At 43.4% G+C, this 21,963-nt stretch overlaps 1 protein-coding gene across 1 annotated transcript in view; it reads left to right on the top strand.

Moving 5' to 3' along the window:
• The window catches only part of LOC119396912 (midasin), a 153,804-nt gene that overhangs the window by 34,923 nt on the left and 96,918 nt on the right, over positions 1-21,963 (top strand). The window contains exons 21-25 of the mRNA XM_037664292.2: positions 488-851; positions 3,323-3,632; positions 7,226-7,417; positions 12,749-12,960; positions 20,142-20,264. Of these exons, the coding sequence (XP_037520220.1) occupies positions 488-851; positions 3,323-3,632; positions 7,226-7,417; positions 12,749-12,960; positions 20,142-20,264 (1,201 nt within the window). The remainder of the gene's footprint in view (positions 1-487; positions 852-3,322; positions 3,633-7,225; positions 7,418-12,748; positions 12,961-20,141; positions 20,265-21,963) is intronic.

The raw sequence follows: 21,963 nt of genomic DNA on the forward strand, positions 1-21,963 counted from the left end.
CTCATGAAAATGAAAGGTAAGCATTTGAAATGGGTGAGAAATTATTAAAATGATAAAGGGAATATTGGATGGTTGTATTTTATTGTGAATTTAAATTAAATGTTCTTGTATCACCTGAGAAAAGAAAGAGAAAAAGAACATGGTCATGACGGCTGTGGCGCTGCATCATATTCAAAAATGATTTTTCTTGTTTTAAGTCAGCTGGTCCTCAAGCATATTCAGCTGTGGAAGAGACATGTATTGGCTCATACAGTAGTATGTCGATGATACGAATCTTGCTGGGTCACAAAAAATATTTGTGTCAGCTGAAATTTGTATTGCTGAAAAACATAGAAAACTAGTAAGCCAAATTGGTATTCGAATCTAAAAGTGAAGGCACACAAAGTCATAGAGCCTCGAAAACGGCAGTGCTGTGCACATGCACATGCGTGATTGTGTATCTTATTAATTCTTTTGGGCCTTCACCTCACTTGCTTTTTGTTGATAGGTGCGGAAAAACGACAATCTGTCAGCTGCTTGCCTTGCTGGGAGGCCAGAAGCTTCGTACTGTAAGCTGTCACCTACACTCAGAGGCAGGCGACCTGCTGGGAAGCTTGCGTCCAGGGAGGGACCCTGAGGGTCCCCTTTTCCAGTGGGTGGATGGCCCCTTGGTAGAAGCAATGCTCGGTGGTGAGCCCTTTTTGATTGATGAGATCTCTCTTGCTGAAGATGCTGTGCTGGAACGTTTGAACAGCCTGCTGGAGCCCGAGCGCACTCTGCTGCTACCCGACTGTGGGCGTGAGTTGGTGGCCAGTTCAGGGTTTCGTCTCCTGGCAACCATGAACCCAGGAGGTGACTTTGGCAAACGTGAGGTGAGATCCCTCTATGGCCAAATATGGAAGACTTCTTGTGGATTGCTTGTTGACATAAACAGTTCTAACACTGTGTAATGTGTATCAGCTAACATGAACCAATTATTAGAGAAATGTCAACTCTCCTGTGAAGACGTGCAGTGTAAGCAATCTCCTAGAGCGGCCTTCAGTATCTTTTGTTGTTACTATTACTAGAATAGTATTGATTAAGTAAAAATTTTAATTACAGATCATTTTTGTTCCAGTGGACCCAATTAAAACATGCTTTTAAATATAATAGACCATTGCATTCAATTCATTTGGTCTGCTTATGTTATTAGTGCAACAAATGCGACTTTGACCCAGCTTTTTGGGCTATCAGCTACAATGAACATAACATTGAGGAAGTATTGTCTAGATGAGATTTGTATAATGTAATTTTCTGTGGTGATGTGTTCTTGTGCCTATGTGCTGCATGCAACTTTTTCCTGCCCAGTGGCAGAAATCCTGCACCCATATTTCCCTGCATAAATAGCTGGCAAACAGAGTAGCTGATGTATAATTATTTTATCAGCAAAAATAGAAATGTGAGGTGTAACAAACATCTCTCATGCATAGTTGCGTGTGCTTGCAATGTTTATTCACTCTTCTAAGCATGTAGTGGTCCCCAGTGTATGTTTTAGAATCGAAATTATACCAGTGTTACGAATGAAGATTAACCTCAAAATGAAATGATGGACTGGTGTAGCTTCAGAATCGCTCACATTTCAATTTATACAAAGTATGGAAGAAGGCAGTACAGTCAACGTCCGATTTTTGAGACTCCCTAGGGACCGCAAAATTGTCCGAAAAATCGGGCAATCTGAAAAAACGAATTCATGCTTTTTTATTCCGCTCAAGCGGTCAAATCGCCACAGCCACGTCCGAAATAGCTTTAATGCCTCCCAGTACACTTACCAGGCATTTTGGTGCACGCCCAGGCTCTCGCAAATACATTTGGTACCTGCCGCGAACCCCGCTTAACTATGTGCCAACCACCACTTGCAAATTTGCGTCTCATGATGAGCACCGCTGGTACTAGCAAAGCGCGGAATAGATTACGGCTCTCTCGCATGGAACGTTTGGAAACGACGCAAAAACAGACACTGTGGCGTAAGAGCGGACGACTCGTCCGACTTTCCCCGATGCGTGTGCGCACGTAAACGATGCCTACACACATCGCCGAATCTCTGCCAATACGCAGCATTTGCTGCCATGTGGAGCTTAGTTGGCGATGTGTACAGCACATCGCCAACTAAGCTGACGCCGTCATTGTACTGTTGCTGTACCGTACGCACGCATTTGTCATGAAAGGGTTCGTGATGCCCACTGGATCCATTCCTGACCGCACATGGGCGCGGCAATGGCGAGCTGGTTTCGTTTGCAGAGGCAACCCGACTGTGCGGCGCACTTAGCGGTCTCGCACAAAGAGGCAGCATGAATGGCGGAGCAGCGCGTTTGGGTTCTCGCCAATTAAATGCGTGCAGTACGCATGCAACTACGCCAGGCCACATGCATTACCAAGTAGTTAACTGAAGATGCTTATTGTAAGGGTCGTCAGCGATTACGCCACACTGGTGCGTTTGCCACCTGCCGCCATCACGCCTCCGTTCCCGCTGCTTATCCATAAAGACATTGCTGCATGGTGCCGTGATAGCGGCCCCTTTGAATTTTCGGTCTACTTCACCCCATAACACTTCGGTATTGCGGCAAAGCTGACTTTCGGACTCTGCTACTTTCGCAAATGGATCGACTCGCGAAAGAGTTGGTTCGAACCTGCGAGATGATAGACGCAGCAGAGGTGGGGGCTTCAATTAATGCCTTTCAGACCTGCAATTTGGGCAGAAAGTCCGAAAAATCGGACGCCGAATGGTTTCAGCATCCGAAATTTCGGACGTTCTTATACATATACGTCTGTGGGGCTGGCAACGGTGCCGCGAAAGCGTCTGAATTTTCGAGCATGTCCGGAATATCGGGCGTCCGAAAAATCGGCAGTTGACTGTAGTGTGAGCAAAGAGTGTTTGCAACTGTTTGCACACGGCTGCATGCGACAACACATGTCGATAAGTAGGGATGCAGGAGTTTTGAACCACTGCACCAAGCATCATGTAAAGCCACATAAAGCTAGCGTAAATGCACGATGATTTTTGGGCTTTGGAGACCATTTTAGTTCGTCATAACCACTGACAGGGCAACTTACTTTGTTGAAACAAGGTTTCAAGTGCATGTATCTCTGTGGGGTTTTCAATGGGGATTTTGTTTACTTGTATATATGTTATTTCATTATATCTTGTCTCTTTATAACAATGCTCGAGCATATATCTCATCTTTTGATACATCTGTAGGTGCAGCATTTTCGGCACATCTTGCATAGAACAGTAGTAGACATGCTCAGCATAATTGCTTAATGAGTAATCATGTCACAGCTAATGGTGTTGTACCATTGCCTGCAGCTGTCGCCAGCATTGCGAAACCGCTTCACAGAAATCTGGTGTCCTGGTGTGGCATCATCAGCCGACTTAGCTGCCATTGCAGACCACAACCTGAGCCCCACAATGTACCTTGGTGCCCTGACTCTGGGGACCGCTATAGCAGAATTTTTGGACTGGCTACGCTCTGACGACTTGGGGCGACGTTGTGTAGCCACAGCCCGTGACATATTGGCTTGGACAGAACTCGTCAAGCGCACAATGGGCTGCCTAAGCCCTGCAGCGGCCTATGTTCATGGAGCTGTGATGACTTTTCTTGATGGCCTGGGAACAGGTAAGCTCTGGCAGCAAAACTGAATTCATTTGCTGGGCACAGAATTTTGTAATGATCTTGTGTCTAACTTGTCCACTTAATATGGGAGTGCCACTGTGATGAGAAACGGTTCGTTTCTTCGAATATTTAGGTTAGGAACGCGGGGTGGTTCCCACCAATCGACGAGGCTGCTTGCAGGTCTTGAACAACACTTTATAAAAACATGGAAGAAAGGCACACACACAAAAGCAAACACAGCAAACAAAGAAAGAATTAACTAACGACAGTTTCTAAGAAGCGAGCGTCCTTAAGAAAGTCAATCTGTGCTGACATGGGCTCACCCATCGGAGAGTCGAACGCGTAGGGCGATGCGAGAAGACGAGCATTGCGGTAATCCTTGAAGAGGTCAGCCGCTGGGTCAGCAATGGCTTGCGAAGGCTGACGAGGAACGTAGCGTCTTGCCGAAGGGAGAGGCGGAGGACGTCAGCGGCCACGTGAAGCCCGTAGCTTCAACTCGTGGACCGCGTCCCAGAGCATCGACACTCGGGCCCGGTCACGCGACTGCGTCGAACGCCCAACACCGTCTGCTCTCCTCTTTTTCTTCTTCGCCAGCATGCGACTCCGAATCTCGTCACGTTCGCAAATCTTTGCACGCGCCCCAGCCTTTTCGTCGTCGTCTTCTAGCACACCCATCACACCAGGGCACTACACCTCTTTCGGGCGCACATCACAGCCACAAGGCATTCCCATGTTCACCATGCATTCCAAATTTAGAAGTATTTGAAACGAATTAATAGAAGCACATTTTACCACTGTAACCCCCTGAATAGGTGGCTTTACTGCAGCGTGGGGCTGCGAAGCCGTGAAAACGTCTATACAGAAAAAATGCATATCGCCGCGAAGCCACATTTCAAGTTTAAATGCACATTTTACCTGCACTTCGATTAATTCTTTTTACATTTGAAAGTGTGTTATGCGGGCTTATATATGTTAACTATAGAAAATTTTAAACGTAACGCATAGGCTTGTACGAATATTTGAGCAGTTCGAATATTCAAAAAAATATTACAGGATTTGAATTCGCTTCAAAAGAAATTCAAATTATTCTAACTTTTGAAGTATTTGAAAAGAATGAATAGAGATATATAAATCATATGTAACCCCTTGTAAGAGTGGTTTCACTGCAGCGAAGGGGTGCTATACCGTGAATACACCTCTCCAGGGGAAATCTGCACTGCCGCCAAGCCCCACTTCAAGGTTGATTGATCAACGTACCCTCACATCGATTCATCATTTTTTAAGTTTAAAAGCTCGTTATACCGGCTTATATGCTCTAAGTAAATTTTTAAATGTAACACATTTTACAGGTTATCACTTGCATTTACCAAAAGTCAAATCCTGCTACTATTCAAAGTTGCTTCCACTTCCCTTTGAACCAAAAAGAATGACATTTGCACATGCCTTGTTTGAATTTTAAAAAATGCTGTGCAGATTAGTTGGGTCATGACAAATATGCTCATTTTCATTATAATTAGGGGTGTGTGAATACTCGAAATTTCGAATATTTTTTGAATAGTGTTTGCTACTCGATTCGATTCGCACTAAAATTTTACTATTTGAACTATTCGAACTTCCCAAAAACAAATACAGTCAACGTCCGATTGAAAGTGACCCCTTCAGCTTTTTAATATGCTTCACCTCATTACACTCTCGTATTGCGGCAAAGCTGCCTTTCAGGCTCCGTTACGGACGAATTTTGTCAAGAGACTGTCAACGTCCGATTGGAAGTGGTCCCTAGATTTTCAATATGCTTCACCTCATCACACCCAGGTATTCCGGCAAAGCTGCCTTTGAAGCTTCGTTACGGTCGAACTTTGCCAAGGCACAGTCAACGCCCGATTGGAAGTGGTCCCTAGATTTTCAATATGCTTCACCTCATCACACCCCGGTATTCCGGCAAAGCTGCCTTTCAAGCTCTGCTACGGTTGCAAATGTATTAACTCAAGAAAATGTTGGTTCCAACATGGAGATGAAAGATATGGCAGAGGTGGGGGTCAGTTAATGCTGTTTTGGACCTGAAATTTGGGCAGGAAGTCCGAAAAATCGGACTTCCTGCCCAAAATTTCAGATGTTCTTATATATCGACATCTACGAGGCAGATTTGGAACTCCGGACTTGAAGAGAGCACACCCTTGTCCACCACATCAGTTGGGCTTCCACAGAAGTTGAAAGAGGAGGAGAGGCTGAGGAAATGGCATCTTTGCCTACCACGTGCAAAGTGTTGTCGGCAACACTTTGGTTGCACCAAATCATGTACATAAATAGAAATCGGCCTTTACATTGCCTCATTCTTGATAAGACAACTATGAAACACCACCCCACCAGTGGTTCATCAACCTAGCGAAAAGAAACACTTTCATGTTGCTATCTCATAAGAATATGCTTAGGAACCCTCTCTAACTTTTTTTTTCTGCAATTTCGCTTCGAAGTATTCGAAAAATATTCTAGAAATATTCGATTCGATTCGCACTCACATTTCAGTATTCGAATTCGCTTCGCAGCGAAAATTTTGATATTTGCACAGCTCTAATTATAATATGTGATATGTACTATGCGAATTTGACTCGAAATTATTCGACCAATTTACTGTTTGCTTCAAATTCGCTTCGAACCTAAAATTTACCATTTGCACAGGCCTAGTAACACATTTTACCTCTTATAACTTGCACCATATTACTATCCAAATCTTGCTACTATTCAAAGTTGCTTCCACTTTGCTTCGAACTAAAAAAGTGACATCTGCACAAGCCTAGTTCCACTTCTCAACAATATTGTGCATGTAAGTTGGGTCATGTCAAAAATACTCATCTTTTTTTATAATATATGTGATATACTATTCTAACTATTTGATTACTCATTGTTCGACCAAATCACTATTTGCTTTGAATTTGCTTTGGAGCTCAAGTTTACTTTTCGCCCATTCCTGGGGAAGACCTTTCACAGCATATCCTGGCACTGGCCACACCATGATTTGAGGGGTGTAGCTAACCTTTATGTGACTAAAAGTGACATCACCATGTAAAAACTGTTGGCATAGTACGAGCCACTACGGCTTCAGCAGGCAGCGAATGGATGCGGTGGAATTGTTTTCCATTTCGTCTGCTTTTTGGTAAATCACGTGCTGTGTTTTTGAAAGGTAATTTCTACGTATTGTTTTGTTGCTGTTTATTGTCCTGCCTATTAGTGTGCCACAGTTTTGCTCATATCCCATTGTCAATTAGCTTGCAGTTTGTGACAGATGGTCCTATTTTCGCACTCACCTTCTGCTATCTTCATAATAGTATGTAGCATATATTCTCTTGAATGACAAGAGTTGTCTTTCAAAAAATTTATAGACAAGCATGCATGCAGTGCTGCTCTTACCCTTCTCTTCGGTTATGTCTTAGCATGTCAATCAACCGTTTGACTTGGCGCTCTACAAGCTTTGATTGTTGTTCTTGGGTCAGGTATGCTCCTTTTCTACTTGTTTTTATAGTGTCTTTTTATGTTATCATTTAATTGTTTTTGTGTGTATGTGTTTTGGTGATGCTCCTGACATGAACATTTATTTTCAGGCACTACAAGCAGTGAAGAAAGTAGCGCAGTGGCTGTCTTGCGAAGGAAAGCCCTAACCTTCCTGGGCAGCCAGCTGAGGCAGCAATTGTCTGTAATTCCTGGCGATGCTCAGGAGGCTCTCGACGAGGCCAATGTGTCTGTATCTCAAGACACCAGTGGCTTACATGTGGGCCCTTTTCATCTTTCTACAGGCAAGTGGGCAAGCTGCCATTTTACGTGCAGAAGTGCAAAGAACGTAGGTCAGTACAAGATGACTCGAGTTGTTGGTAGTGTGGTCGCTATACGGTGGTTCATTATCACACATTTCCACTACACTGCTAGCTTTTGACTACTCATGCTTGTTACTTGACACGCTGCGATAACAAAAAAATCAAATCAGTTGTTGACACACGGCATGCGCGGTGCGGAGGAACTACGCAGTGCGAGGGAACGATAGAGTAGAGAGAGTTGTGCATGACACGATGGCGCCAGAGTAATTGCATGCCGTGCATCAGCCGCATGCTCTCCCTCTCTCCTGCTCTGAAGCCGAGGAGAGCATTGGGGTTCATACTTTCCCTCGAAGCCACTGTCGGAAAATGTGCTGCTCCGGTTTGGTGGCTGATCCCCATCGCATGGCGCTTGATTTGAAGAATACATTCGTAGAAACCGCACGCAACTCATTCATGTGACCACTGGCGCCAGCAGAAGTTTCAATTTATCCCCTTAGTCTTCCTCAGCAGCAACAACGAAACTTCGTAAAATTGAAATTACGGATAAACACGTTCTGCTATATTTAGCTGAAAAATACATGGTGTACTATGGACATAAAGTTGTAAAAAGTGCCGTACTTTGCTATATGGAGAATTTTGTTATATTGAAGTTTGTTCTTTCGAGGTTCAACTGTATCACAGTGGAACCTTGTTAATACATGCCTGCCAGGTACGCGGCATAACTACGCACTAAACGGTAGTACGCATTAACCATCAAGTACAAATTTGCATCTCCTGACGTGCACCATCGTCGCCATCAAAGAAATGAATAGTGCCACAGCAAATATTGCCTAAAGTACCCATCACAAAGCCTTTTCTTTCTTTTTGTCAAAGTACAGAAAAGATTCTGGCACTCTTGCATGACCGTCCAATAATGCGTGGTGGTGACGCTAAGGGGCATTTCAAATCTATTACAGGGTCCAGGATACGCAATTACTGACATAGCGACAGAACGAACAGTATCGGTTTTCCACGATATGTGTATACGTGTCTGTGCCACAATCTGCTACTAAGCGAAAACTGACACAGTTTCAGTGAAATGTGGGGCTGCCTCGTGGAGCCGATCGTCTCCTAGCTAGTTGCGTGCAGCGCGTCGCCTACTCAGCTGACGCCGTCACTGCCAGGCCGCTTGCTGTGCCATACGCGCACATTCACCTTGGGAATGTTCTTCGTATACCTACTCCCTCCAGACCGTTCACAAATGTGGTGAGCAGCTTGTTGGGTTAGCACGGCGATGAAGAGCTTCCTGCAAGCGAGGTGCACTCCTCAATGCTCTAGCAGTCCTGGCAGCGGATGAAGGTACGGAGGCACGTTTGTTTGATTGTCACCTAATAAATGTGCGCAGTATGGTTACAACAGCGCTACGCTTGCTGTACCGTACGCGTGCGTATAGCATGATAGCGCCAATGCAGCGAGGTTTCTCAGTGCCCATGACCTGCAACGCTCAACTCCGCAACAGTAAGCTGTTTTTGTTTCTACAAAGCGATACGTGTTTGAACACAGTCCTGCACTACGAGGCAGCAGCAATCAGCGGCCCAGTGTGTTCAGGCTGTCATCTATTAAAAGCGTGCAGTATTAAAAGTGGCACAACGCCACATGCGTGCCCGACCACAGAGCTGAAGATACTTATTGTGATAAGCTTGATGGCAATAAGTCATGCCGCATTCATTGGTGGATGCGTCTTTCCCGATGCTTATCAGCAAAGGCATCGTCGCAATCGCGCAGAAGTCGGAATCATTGATCGACTGATCTCCACACTTCTTGAAAAGACTGAACACCTTTTGCGGCACATCGTGGCGTCGGCAAGTTCAGCGGCACGGTAAACTTTTATGGCACAAAAAATTCGGCAGATCCCACGTACCGTGGTAGTCGATGTTATGCGAAGCATGCGGTGGGTAGGTCACTGTAGCGTAACTTTTTTTACTGAGCGGCACGTTGCAAAATTTGGCACGTTGCAAGATTTGTATAAATTTTATACGCACACATATGTATGTTGAAAAGCCGCATACGTGTTATATATCCAGTTGTTTACGGCTGGGTAACGCTGCCAATGGCAACGTGGGCATTACCAACACCAGAAGCGGTAAGCTGATATGTAGTGCTTATACGTGTCCCGAGAACGCACGCACGTTTCACGAACCCGTGTGCATGTGTGCAAGAAGTTCTTGACAGTTCTTGAACAAGGCAGTGATGCTACCGCTGCGCCAATTGCGCCAGACTGCGCCAAAGTGCCCTGGCTGCTACAACCTGCTACATTTCCTCAAAATTTGGCGATTCTGCGCAAAGCCTGCGCCAAAGGGGTGTACTCTGACTTTCAGAAATGAAAATAACTACATGAAGTTCCCCTATTGCGAGCGACATCGCGCTGTACGCGGACGTACGCGGACGTTCTCCATGAGAGTGATGAAAATGGAGACAAAATAGTATCAATATGGTGTCGTCAAGCGGACGAAGGGACTGCGTTTTGTGTTTTTTTTGTAATCAAAGCATCAACTGTAGGCAACACGGCGTAGCAGCAGTCAAGCGACATGCAGCCATGAAACGGCACATTGATGCTACCAGTCGTCACTGAGATGCTTCAGGTGGGCTGCAGCGGCCGAAAACGATCCAGCCGACTTTGGAATTCGGCAGTCCATGGAACGTTTTGCAGTGTGACTGCGTGACAAACGCAGGAACTCTGTTTGTGCTTGGCATGACTCTCAAGGGCGTCCCATACTCGTGGGCCGACACAGCAACTGCCTTGTTTCCCAAGTTATTTGGAGATTCCGAAACAGCGAAGCAGTTTAGTTGTAAGAGGTTCAAGGCATCCTACATAGTTAGTGATGGCCTCGGGCCGTATTTCAAGAAACTTGTGCTTGACGAGCTGAACAAGCCGGATGTGGTTTTATCTGTTAGCATTGACGAGAGCCCTCTTCCTGAACAGAGGTGCCAACAACTTCATGTTGTAGTTAGGCATTTCTCCAACAAAATGCAGCGAGTTGTGGAACACCTGCAGTCTTTCCGGCTGGGCTCTGCGACTTCGGAAATTTTGGCTAGTGAAGTGCGGAGAGCAATGATGGACCTGCCGCAGAAAAATGTCATTTGCTTTTCTACGGATGGCCCTAATGCAATGAAAAGCTTCGGAAAAAAAAATGCAGGAAGCATACCCTGACATCATAGATGTAGGAGAGGCTGCTTGCACAAAGTGCACAACTCATTTGCCCGCGGCTTGAGTGTTGTTGGCTCGGATGTCGACGCTGCTGTGGTCGATGTTTATTACTTTTTTAAGAATTCTTCGGCTCAGAATGAATTGTGGAAGGCAGAGCACCTGCTCCAAAAGCTAGTTTTGCTGCTCCAAAACGCAATTTTGCCTGCTCCAAAAGCTGCTCCAAAGTGGCCTAAGCCAGTAGCATCACTGACAAGGGCATCATCACCGTAATCAGTGAGCACCAGCAGCTGGTCATCACTTGTTATAGTATCCGGTCGTGATCGTGGTGACGAGGGGTCCATGTGTAGTGAAGTATGTGGTATAGTAGAGCTGTTGGAAATCGTGGATGCCTCGGTCACTTCGACGACAAATTGTCTGCCGATAGAGCCGGTGACATGTCGGAACCTGAAGTCACCCTTCGCGTTGGTGAGGTATAGGCCGTCGAGGCTGGTAGGCCCGGATAGTGCTACGTAGACCAACATCAGTGGATGGTGTTTGTCGTATTCGTAGACTACCTGGGCGTATGCGCCCTACGTAGCCTAGTCTACAAAGCGGCTGTCAATCAATCTGGCATCATCCTCGGTCAGCATGAGGCCATCGCCCAGCCTCGTAAGAAATGAAGAGAACACTGCGTCGTTCTGGGGGACGAAGTGCGCTGTACGGTGCGGTGATGTGGATATCATATGTAACTTTCGTTAATATAATCATCCGGGGTCGAGCAATGCTTCAATATAGCTTGCTGAACCATAGGAATACAAACGTAATATTTATGAGACTTCTATAAAAGCGGAGCCAACACTCTAACTACAGACGTTAATCTGATATGACGCCTGTATCGTAGGAGTACACATCTCATGTAGTGTTTATTGCGTTCTTGTAAAATTAGATAGCCAGAACCACAACCACAATTGACGTTGCACCGATATTACGCCTGCGTAGGCTCTTTTTCCAAACCGGTTTATAGACCTGCTGTGGCTCAGTGGTAGAATACCTGATTGCCACGCAGAATGCATGGGTTCGATTCCTGCTGGGATCCTAATTTTCATTCTTTCCATTCTTTGAGTCAATGCTGCCGATGTTGGTTTTCTTTAGCGCTCTAGCATTTAAGTAGTTACCAATGGCCGTTCCTGGGTAGATATAAACTGTCAATCACCTGTGGCGCATACCCGTACACCGCGGCCCATGGTAGACGGGTATGTGCCACACGTGTATAGTGGAAAGGGTTTGACGACGTACGCAACAGGATTTTAACGTTATTCATGTCATGACCCGCAATCATATTCGTCAAATCCTCTTACCCTCCCATGCAAATTTTGGTCTACACCAAGTTAAGGGGACGATCATGAGAGCACCCAGACGTAGGCGGCTAGATAGATAGACAGATAGATACGTAGATAGAAACGCTCAAAGTGCCAGAGGTTCGTTAAGAAATGCTTCGCATTTAAAAGTTATCGCGGTACGAAGGGTACGCACTAACCGGAAAGCATAGGACAAACCACTGCAGCTTAAGCAGTCAGTGAATGCATTAGGCTCTTCAAGGCTCGGTCGGGAATTAGTCGCAACTATGTTTAAAGTGGGTACGTATTAACGAGTTTTGACTGTACATACTTATGTATACTGGTTAACATTTTTGTTTAAAATTCTTTTGTTTCGTATGTATCTTATTGCCCTCCCCTCTGAAGTGTCCCTGTATACATTGAGGATAAAATAAAGAAATGAGTAAATAAGTAAATAAACAAAAAAAGAACAGTGTGAAACCTGCCATTAATTTTAATGCAGTCTGTGTCTTATATTTGTTAATCTGCCATCTATGTCACATACATCCTCATGTCATTGTTGTCACACACACATGCCCATATGGCAATCAACTGCTTATCACTGGGCATGTTGCATCCCCATTGAAATCCCAGATCCCAGCCAGCTGTCCACAGAATGGTTTACATAGCTATAATTTTCCGGGTGTTTGGTCTGCAACTTTTTTTTCTTCTGTAGTGTTTTTCTTATGAAAGCTGTTGTTCTTGTGAGAGGTCTAGCGACAAAGCTAAGCAAGAGAGTGGTGTGTGTCAACAGAGTGACCACATGTGCAGGGCCCATGGGAGCATGCCCATTGGCACGTGCCCACTACAGCCTACATGCAGACACACCACGTGCCAATGCACTGCGACTGGTGCGAGCTCTGCAGCTGGAGAAACCCGTTTTGCTCGAGGGCCCACCGGGAGTGGGCAAGACTAGCCTGGTAGCTGCTCTAGCGAGAGCCACGGGACACGAGCTTACCCGCATCAACCTCTCTGAACAGACGGTATGTGCCCTTCCTTCGTCTCTAATGCTGCCTGCATTGAGCCTGAGGCAAAGCAAACCTTCTACGTTCACCTTCTGAACAAAGCTCTTGTGTCATGTACTTGCTCAAAATTTAGCTCAGAACCTTGCCTCTTTTCATGTTGTGCTTTTATAATTGCCGATAAATACAGTGGAACTCGTGTATATAGAATTATTCCCTATAGTTAGGGCTCCATGTTTGTGGAGTTTATTTTTCTGGAAGTTTGGAGGGTGTTTTTCGGCGTTTATTTTCTTGATGAAAATTTGTTTTTTTATCGGAGTTAAGTTCTCATAAATCCCCAATTCTTCGAAATTCTTAGTTTAATTTTGCATTATTCTCAATACTCCAAAATAGATGAAATGATATCTGAACACGAGAACATCAGAACACGAAGCATATTTTAGTTGTCCGGAAGGTTAAGCACAGACACATATACCATTTATGTAGCGGCCATGCATATACACATGAGCACAAATACTTGGGTACAAAACACTTACGTTGGTGCCTATTACAACCGTAAGGCTTGTTGTAATAGACGTAAATATTTTTGAGGTTGATGTAACTGATGCAATTGCGCCCCTTTTGATTAATGATCCTCCGCCTTGAAAATGCTCTTTCAACCTTTGCGCTAGAAATAGAGAGAGCCAGAAGACTCAGCGTGCAGTGAGGAAGCACTGCCCTCGGGACAGTGTGAAGTCTCCAAAATGACAAGGTTCATCTGTGTTACTGATTTCATAGCTCTGGTTGTTCGAAAAATAACTCATAAGCTGGCTCATATCGTCAATTTCAAGAAACACTAACTTAAAAAAAAAATCAGCGCATAGGTTTCAGACGTGCGGGCTAGCTCATGCTTCACATTTGAATTCACAATTTCAACATTGTACCAAAACGATTCACTGGTGTACTGGAGTGCATTGCGAAGGTTCCTCTCAACGGTCTGTATCCACTTTTCAGCTACAGCAGCGTAGCATACACGCAGGTCTGCGTCAGTCGTTGAGCAGTCATTCTTATGCCCTTTCGATAAGGCCCTTCCATAAACATGCCCTTTCGATAAAGAACAAAGCAGGTTCATATTGGCCGTTAAAATCAGAGTTTATCGGATAAATCCAAATTGCTAAAACTTTTACCGACGAGTGTTTATCGGATTTTTTCGAATTTATCCGAAAACACGGAGCCCTACCTATAATCAAACAGTTGTAACGTCTCCTTGAAAATCCAATGTGTAAGTATGTAGCAACGCTGTGTTACCTAACTGGTGTTCAGATCTATTTTTGATATATTGACTCAGTGCCTGTGCAGTGCACTTGTAACAGTACCACAAGCTCTTTTCCTACCGTTAAAAATATTCATGCGGTAAAAATTCCACTGATTAAATATGCTGTCAGTCAAGGCATTAAATCTGAAGCAATTATGTACCATGAAAGAAAACTTGGAAAAGTGTATTTCTCGAAATACGGGTGGCATGCGCAGCAAGTGTCCTATTATGAGAAATGTGCTTTAGTAAACTTCACTGCAGCACACTTATGCCAGGCAGTGAAGCTTAATAGTCGTAGAAAGTACTAAGTGTTGTGCTATGAAGTCTTTCTTCCAGTTGCTATTTATTCTGTTCGTTTCGAAATAAAATTTTAGTTGTGAGTTAGTGCTGTGGTCTGTCGTTTCTTTTGTTCGTCCTCGTTCTTTCGCGCGTTTCATTCATTGAAGATGGAAGTCTTTCTGTCTGATGCCTCTATCTCTTGTATTGATTTACGAAATATAAAACTATTTAATGTGAATAGAACTTTTTTAGCAAGTGCGACTAGTTTCAGATGGACAATGTCTCTGGCCTGGGACATTGCCCACACATGCACGCACGCGCACACACACATATACACACACTTGGGTGGTGCCAGATCTACCTACAGTGAAACCTCAGTGATATGAATCTCACGGGACCACCAAAAATATTCGTATCATCCAAAATTCGTATCACCAGAATGCACAGAAAATTAGCATGCGACAAAAGAAAGCTGGCATACATTTTAATTTATTGTTTTTCAGGGCTTGAGTAACGTCATGAAGAATCCTGAATGGTTTTCAGTTAAGTTTTTTGATGTCGGCAATCATACCAGCACTCGTAAATATACGGCCCGTACGCGCGTATTTAATTAATGAACCAGGTACGTTTTGACCCGCGACACTCGGAGGCCGTGACGCTTCTCTCAAGGTTTATTCTGACCGTAAGAAAAGTGTTTTTCTTACACCGTGATTCTGGCGATTTGGCGGTGCGGCGCGCATACCCACGCTTGCGTACCCGCGCTTGCACGTGCTTGGCGCGCCTTCCGCGACAGCGCGGACAGCACCTCTTTGTACCTGGGTGGTAGCATACGTTCATATCAAACGTTGCTAGGTGAAAATCGGTTCGCAACAACCGTGCTCCATTACATTGCAGGCTAATGAGCCTTGGCCATGACCAACTAAAAATTCGTATGAGCTGTGATCGTATCACCGAGGTTTCACTGTAAATAAAAATGTTCTGGTAACAGGATTTGAACACTGGTCCTCTAGTACGAAAGCCCAATACTCTAATTACTATGTCACTGCGGCATGCCTCATTATCAGACTTGTGGAATAGAATGCCTTTAAAAATATCCAGCATGCAAGCAAGCACATTTTGAACAAAGCTGAATGGTTTCTTCAAGAATTGACTCTGTGCAAAGCAGTGCACTGAGATGTTTGATGTGTTTTCACAATGCTAACGGAGTGTCATTGAGCTGCCATTATAGTATTTGCATTGACAATGACAATTGACACCAGTCAACTTCCTTGGTTCACCTGTAGTATAATGAGACAACATGACTAGTGTATTTTTTAACTTCACCCATTCGGCTTACATTGAGAACAGCCTCAAACTGCGTCAACACATTAAAGGATAAAGTTCGTGTATCACTGGCATAATTTTACAAATGGTATAATATGATGTGAGAACTAACAGACAATAATGCCAGGGACAGTATAGGAGATGTTATTTGTAATAATTGGAATATAAATGTGAAGAAAGTAAAGTGGACGAAAAGATAACTTGCCGCTGGCAGGGACCGAACCTGCGACCTTCGAATAACGCGTCCGATGCTCTACCACTGAGCTACAACGGCGGTCATCCCCCCGTCCACTTTATAGGGTATATATGTGCATTTAAACCTAGGAGTGTTAGTCAGTGCCAATTGCAGCCATGGTGGCGAGTGTGGAACACTCTTTTTCTGCCTTTTTGGCGTCACGTAGCACGTGATCTTTTATGAAGAGGCAGCTGACCAATAATCCCTCGCATACTACCTGAAGGCATCAAGTCTGCCAGAACGACACCCTTGCAATGAATGAAGGAAGGAAGATGGCTTTTAAAGGCTCGTTTTTCTTTGTTAGACACAATATTAATGAGAACTAACAGACAATAATGCCAAGGACAGTATAAGAGATGTTATTTGTAATAATTGGAATATAAATATGAAGAAAGTAAAGTGGACGAAAAGATAATTTGCCGCCGGCAGGGACCGAACCTGCGACCTTCGAATAACGCGTCCGATGCTCTACCACTGAGCTACGGTGGCGGTCATCCCCCCGTCCACTTTATAGGGTATACATGTCATTTAAACCTAGGAGTGTTAGTCAGTGCCGATCGCAGCCATGGCGGCGAGTGTGGAACACTCTTTTTCTGCCTTTTTGGCGTCACGTAGCACGTGATCTTTTTACGAGCAAGCAGCTGACCAATAATCCCTCGCATACTACCTGAAGGCATCAAGTCTGCCAGAACGAGACCCTTGCTATGAATGAAGGAAAGAAGATGGCTTTTAAGGGCTCGTTTTTCTTTGTTAGAAACAATATTAATGAGAACTAACAGACAATAATGCCAAGGACAGTATAAAAGATGTTATTTGTAATAATTGGAATATAAATGTGAAGAAAGTAAAGTGGACGAAAAGATAACTTGCCACCGGCAGGGACCGAGCCTGTGACCTATGAATGTCGCGTCCGATGCTCTACCGCTAAGCTACGGCGGCGGTGCATTAAAAGTTATTCGAAGGTCGCAGGTTTGGTCCCTGCCGGTGGCAAGTTATCTTTTCGTCCACTTTACTTTCTTCACATTTATATTCCATTTATTACAAATAACATCTCCTATACTGTCCCTGGCATTATTGTCTGTTAGTTCTCATTAATATTGTGTCTAACAAAGAAAAACGAGCCCTTAAAAGCAATCTTCTTTCCTTCATAATATGATGTGGGTTTATAAAACTGTTTTGCATAAGGGACATGTTATAATTAGGCTTGTGCAAATATTCGAGCACTTCGAATATTCGAACGAATATTACGGTATTCAAATTCTCTTAGACACGAATTTAAATTTTAGGAAATTCCGAAGTTATTGAAATGAACGAATAGACATATGTAAACCGCGTGTAACCCCCTGTAAAGGTGATTTCACGGCAGTGGAGGAGTGCTTTGCCGTGAATACACCTTTTCATGGAAAATCCGCATTGCCGCGGAGCCACACTTCAAGGTTAAATGAACATATAGTAAAGCTCGTTAATTCAAAGTTACTGTGACTGTGAAAAATCTAATTAAGTGGGTTTTCGAATTAACCAAACATACAAAAAGCGGGATGCAAGGAACTTTGAATTACTGGTAGTAATCAGAGGTGGTCGTTTGCTGTGCCTGGTAGATGGCGGCTCCGAGGGTTATGTTTATCAGCAATACCCGGTCCCAATTTTGCCGCTAAACCGGGAAACGGCGGGCCTCGCTGCTGCCAGCGCAAGAAGAGAAAAAGAAAGGGGGAAAAAGAAAAACAGTCTCGTGACCGACTGAAATGCGTGCCTGGGGAAAAGAAGACGTGCTTCACCTGCTCCTTGCAGCGTCAGCACGTCATGATGGGACCATTCGCCCATTTTTTTCTGGTAAAAAAAAATTTAATAATGGTCAGTGTGACAGAATTCGCGATGTGTTCTTGGTGGAAAAAATGATCATTGAAGTTTTCGAAGTAGGCGTTGCAGGCAAGTACTCCGCCAGCAGTGCAAGTGCGCAAATTGCTGGACAACTGCCACTCGGAGGTTCGCATACATTGCGAATTTTATCAGACCATCCTTTATTAATTTATCTATTTTCCCAGAAAGAATGGGTAAATCATGTCGTGCAGACGTTGCGAGAAGCATGCATCATGCTGCCCACGTGTCACCGCTGTTTTGCAGTGAAGCACGTCTTTTTCGCAGGCGCACATTTCAGCTGATTACGAGACTGCTTTCCTTTTTCTTTTCTTGCGCTGGCAGCAGCGAGGCCAGGATTTGCGGCTAAATCGGGATCGGGAACTGGCACACGACACCCAAAGTTTTCGAATTAATTGGGCTGGTACTGACCGCAGCTTCAAATTATCCACTCAAATTTACATTGCAAAATGCGGGGCCACAGAAATCCTTCTAATTATGCGAGATTTTGAAATAACCGAGTTCAAATAATGAGGTTTTACTGTGTTACCCTCACATTGATTAATAATTTTTTAAGTTTAAAAGGTTGTTATACTGGATTATATGCTCTAAGTGTAGTGAATTTTAAAATGTAACATATTTTACAGGTTATCACTTGCATTCTACAGAAAGTCAAATCCTGCTACTACTCAAAGTTGTTTCCACTTCCCTTTGAACCAGAAAGAATGACATATATGCATATGCCTTGTTTCAACTTTAAAAATATTGTGCAGGTTAGTTGGGTCATGACAAATATGCCCATTTTCTTTATAAATATGTGATATATACTCTTCGAATTCGCTTTGAAAATATTCGAGCAAACCACTATTCGCTTCGAATTCACTTTTGACCTAAAATTTAATATTTGCACAAGCCCAGTTATAATAAAGAGGTTGTGTAAATTGATGGACATGATTGACTTTCCTGAGGTTATGAAGGTGTCACTTCTGTTGGTATATCACTGTTGATGATTTTTTGCGCTGACTGGCTATAAGGGTTTCTGTAGCCTAAATAAGTGTTCTGCTGTGAGTGACAACATTTCAGCCTTTCAACGTCACTCAACAAAACAATTTACTGGCTTAGTCATCTTCACCATGTACGAACATTCTGGGAGCACTGCAGTTAAATATATTTATTAAATCTTTTAATATGTGCGGTACTCTTGAGTGGAGTAACAGTACCAGTTATAGACATATGCTTGAGACAAAACACATATTTTCTATATGAAGTGAAAAGGTGCAACTGAAATTAATTTGGGAACAATTTTATTATTTAGAAACACTGTACGCAGGGATAGAAACACACACTGTATGTGAAATATATGACGTGGTACAAACATTTTTATGAACATTTGTTATGAGGAACAATGTAAACTTGCTTTCCTTTGGCGTACAACATTTGCTTCACACTGCAAGGTAAACGCACATATTTGTTCTTCGTGAAATGTCCGAAAACAGTAGAGTAACACTTTCCGCAAGCAGAGGCGCTCACTCAAAAAAAAAAAAAAAAAAGAGTACCATCTTAACTGACTAGAACAAGAATTCTCAAGCACTTTCTATACCTTCCTCATATTCCAGAGCACAGAAACACAACAGCAATAAAGTTCAACATCTCTTGCCTTACACAGCACTATACCATACAACAATCATGTTGGGTGGGATTCTAAATGGGATTGTGATGTCGATTCCAACAGTTACCTTCTTGCCCAGTGTGACAGTTACCTGTTACACTATGCATTTCCTTGGTCGATCTTCATTGTTTTAAAAGCACTGTATTATTGGCAGCTTTTTCTTACCACTGCATTTATTAAGGTGCATGATGGGACTATGTGTAACATGCATCCTCACAATAGTTGTTTCTCCAGTATGGCAGGACCACCGGTGGCACATTTTGCTGTAGACATTGTTGGCTAACTTGTCAACAAGCGTGGCAGTATTCCTGATATTTTATGCTGTGTCTAGAATTGTTGGCACTTGCTGTACAAAACTTGTGTTGCAACGACATGCAGTTATTGGCTTGTTCTCAGTGAAGCTGATAGTGACACTGTATCCACATCTCTTTGAAGTGTTAATTTCGTTGCACATGAATGTTTGTCATCAGATTCTGGTGATACGTGCATTTTTGTATCGTGACTGGTCGTGCAACCCATTCATGAGATTAATGTGCTCCAAAATGCAGGACATTTCTGACTTGTTTGGTGCTGACCTCCCTGTGGAAAACCAAACAGTGGGGCAGTTTGCCTGGAGAGATGGACCACTGCTGCGAGCCCTTCGAGAGGGTCACTGGGTCCTGCTAGATGAAGTGAGTTGAATATTTTTCAAATCACGAAATCTTCTTTTGTGCTTTCTAGGATACATCTTCGAACAGTTCAAATTGATAAAAGAAAAGCAATAAAAACAGCTTGCTTTCTATAACAGTTGTGCGTCGAGAAAGACTTTGCAAACAGTGCACAGAATGAAGGTGCTTCATTCCTTTTGGAGGGAGTAAAGAAAACAGTAACTGAGCCTTTTAACAATATTGACCAATGCTTTCATACAAGGAATAAGCATGGCCTACTCGTATCACCCGTTCTTTCCGTGACTGGCTTACGCATATAATGAAGTGAGGAGTATATTGAATGTTTTCTTGCTTATATATATATTACCAGAGTGCGATCACGCTGGTTTTTCCATTGGCTTAGCATGCAACAGATGACACTTGTTGAGCATGCCAAGTTTAATGAAAGATTTGTGGCGCAAAGCAAAATAGCAAGAACAAACAAGGAGGAGATAGGATAGGATGCCATGACACGTCATCCCTATCGAGTTCTTGTTCCTGTTAATTTCGGATGGGGGCTATTTCAAATTGCCATTTACTCGCAGAGGCTTTTTTTTTTTAGTTCTGTTGTGTTCAGCAACTGGCAGTGCTAGCATTGCAACAATAAACTTTAATTGGGTGGTGCTGTTTGTAGTCTACAAGAATTCTGTGCTATAGCAGCAAGTCTGGCAATGATGGGGAGACTCACTTTTTCTAAAGTCAAATTTAACATTAGCTTGGCAAAGGAATATACTGAGCTTTACAAACCAATGAATTGCTGTCAAGGTCAGCTTACTCACTAAGGCATGTTGTAACGCGGTAGGGTTAGTAGCGATAGTTGTGAATACGGTGTCTAATGGCCAGTCCAGTGATTTGCTATTACGGGAAGAGAGCTCACGAGTGTTTTCTTGTGACGTAGGTTCGCAAGTACTGTGAGAAAGCTGCTGTGGTAGGTGACTGCTGCACATGGGATCTAATGGCCGGAAGGCTTACTATACAATCGTAGTTTGGCAATAAACCGAAAGTTGGAGCCTAATAATTGTGTTTTCTGGGAACATATGAACAGGTGAAAAAAAAGCGCAACTCTATTAAGTAATTTTTATGTTCCCAATCGCGAACATTGGCACCGGGAAATTGTCCGAAATGGGAATCTATCAACGAGGTTCTACTGTAACTGCAAACAGTGGGTGCTCACACAATAAATTTCGAAACCAAATCTACTTTGGGGAGAGAATCAAATTGAATATTTTCCAAATAGATTTTGAACAATGAACAGCCTTGTTCACCAAGACTATTAAACAATGCTCATATCTAAGTGTACACAACATTAGCTAGGCTCATTACACTGCACATTATGTAGCCTTATAAAAAGCACAAATGCATCAGTATAAATAATTAAGCATATTTTTAGCATACTTGGTAACTTCTCATAACCAATAGTCGCATTTGTGCTGATGACACAGCAAAACGAATCAGAGCTCGTTTGTTGGCTATCGCCACATTACATGATGTGACTGATGTGACTTGTATATCAAGTAATTTTCCCAGTGAACATATTCAGATAGAGATTTAATCTGGAGCTCAAAGCACAAAGGGGCAGCATACGTAAATATTATCAGAGACTGCCTGTTGCCAAATGAAATGTCTGAAAAGAACTGTACAAGGGTTTCAATGCGAGCTAGTTGGTATTTCATGACAGCATTTG

This window comes from Rhipicephalus sanguineus, chromosome 6 (assembly GCF_013339695.2).
Source record: "Rhipicephalus sanguineus isolate Rsan-2018 chromosome 6, BIME_Rsan_1.4, whole genome shotgun sequence".
Taxonomy (NCBI): Eukaryota; Metazoa; Arthropoda; class Arachnida; order Ixodida; family Ixodidae; genus Rhipicephalus; species Rhipicephalus sanguineus.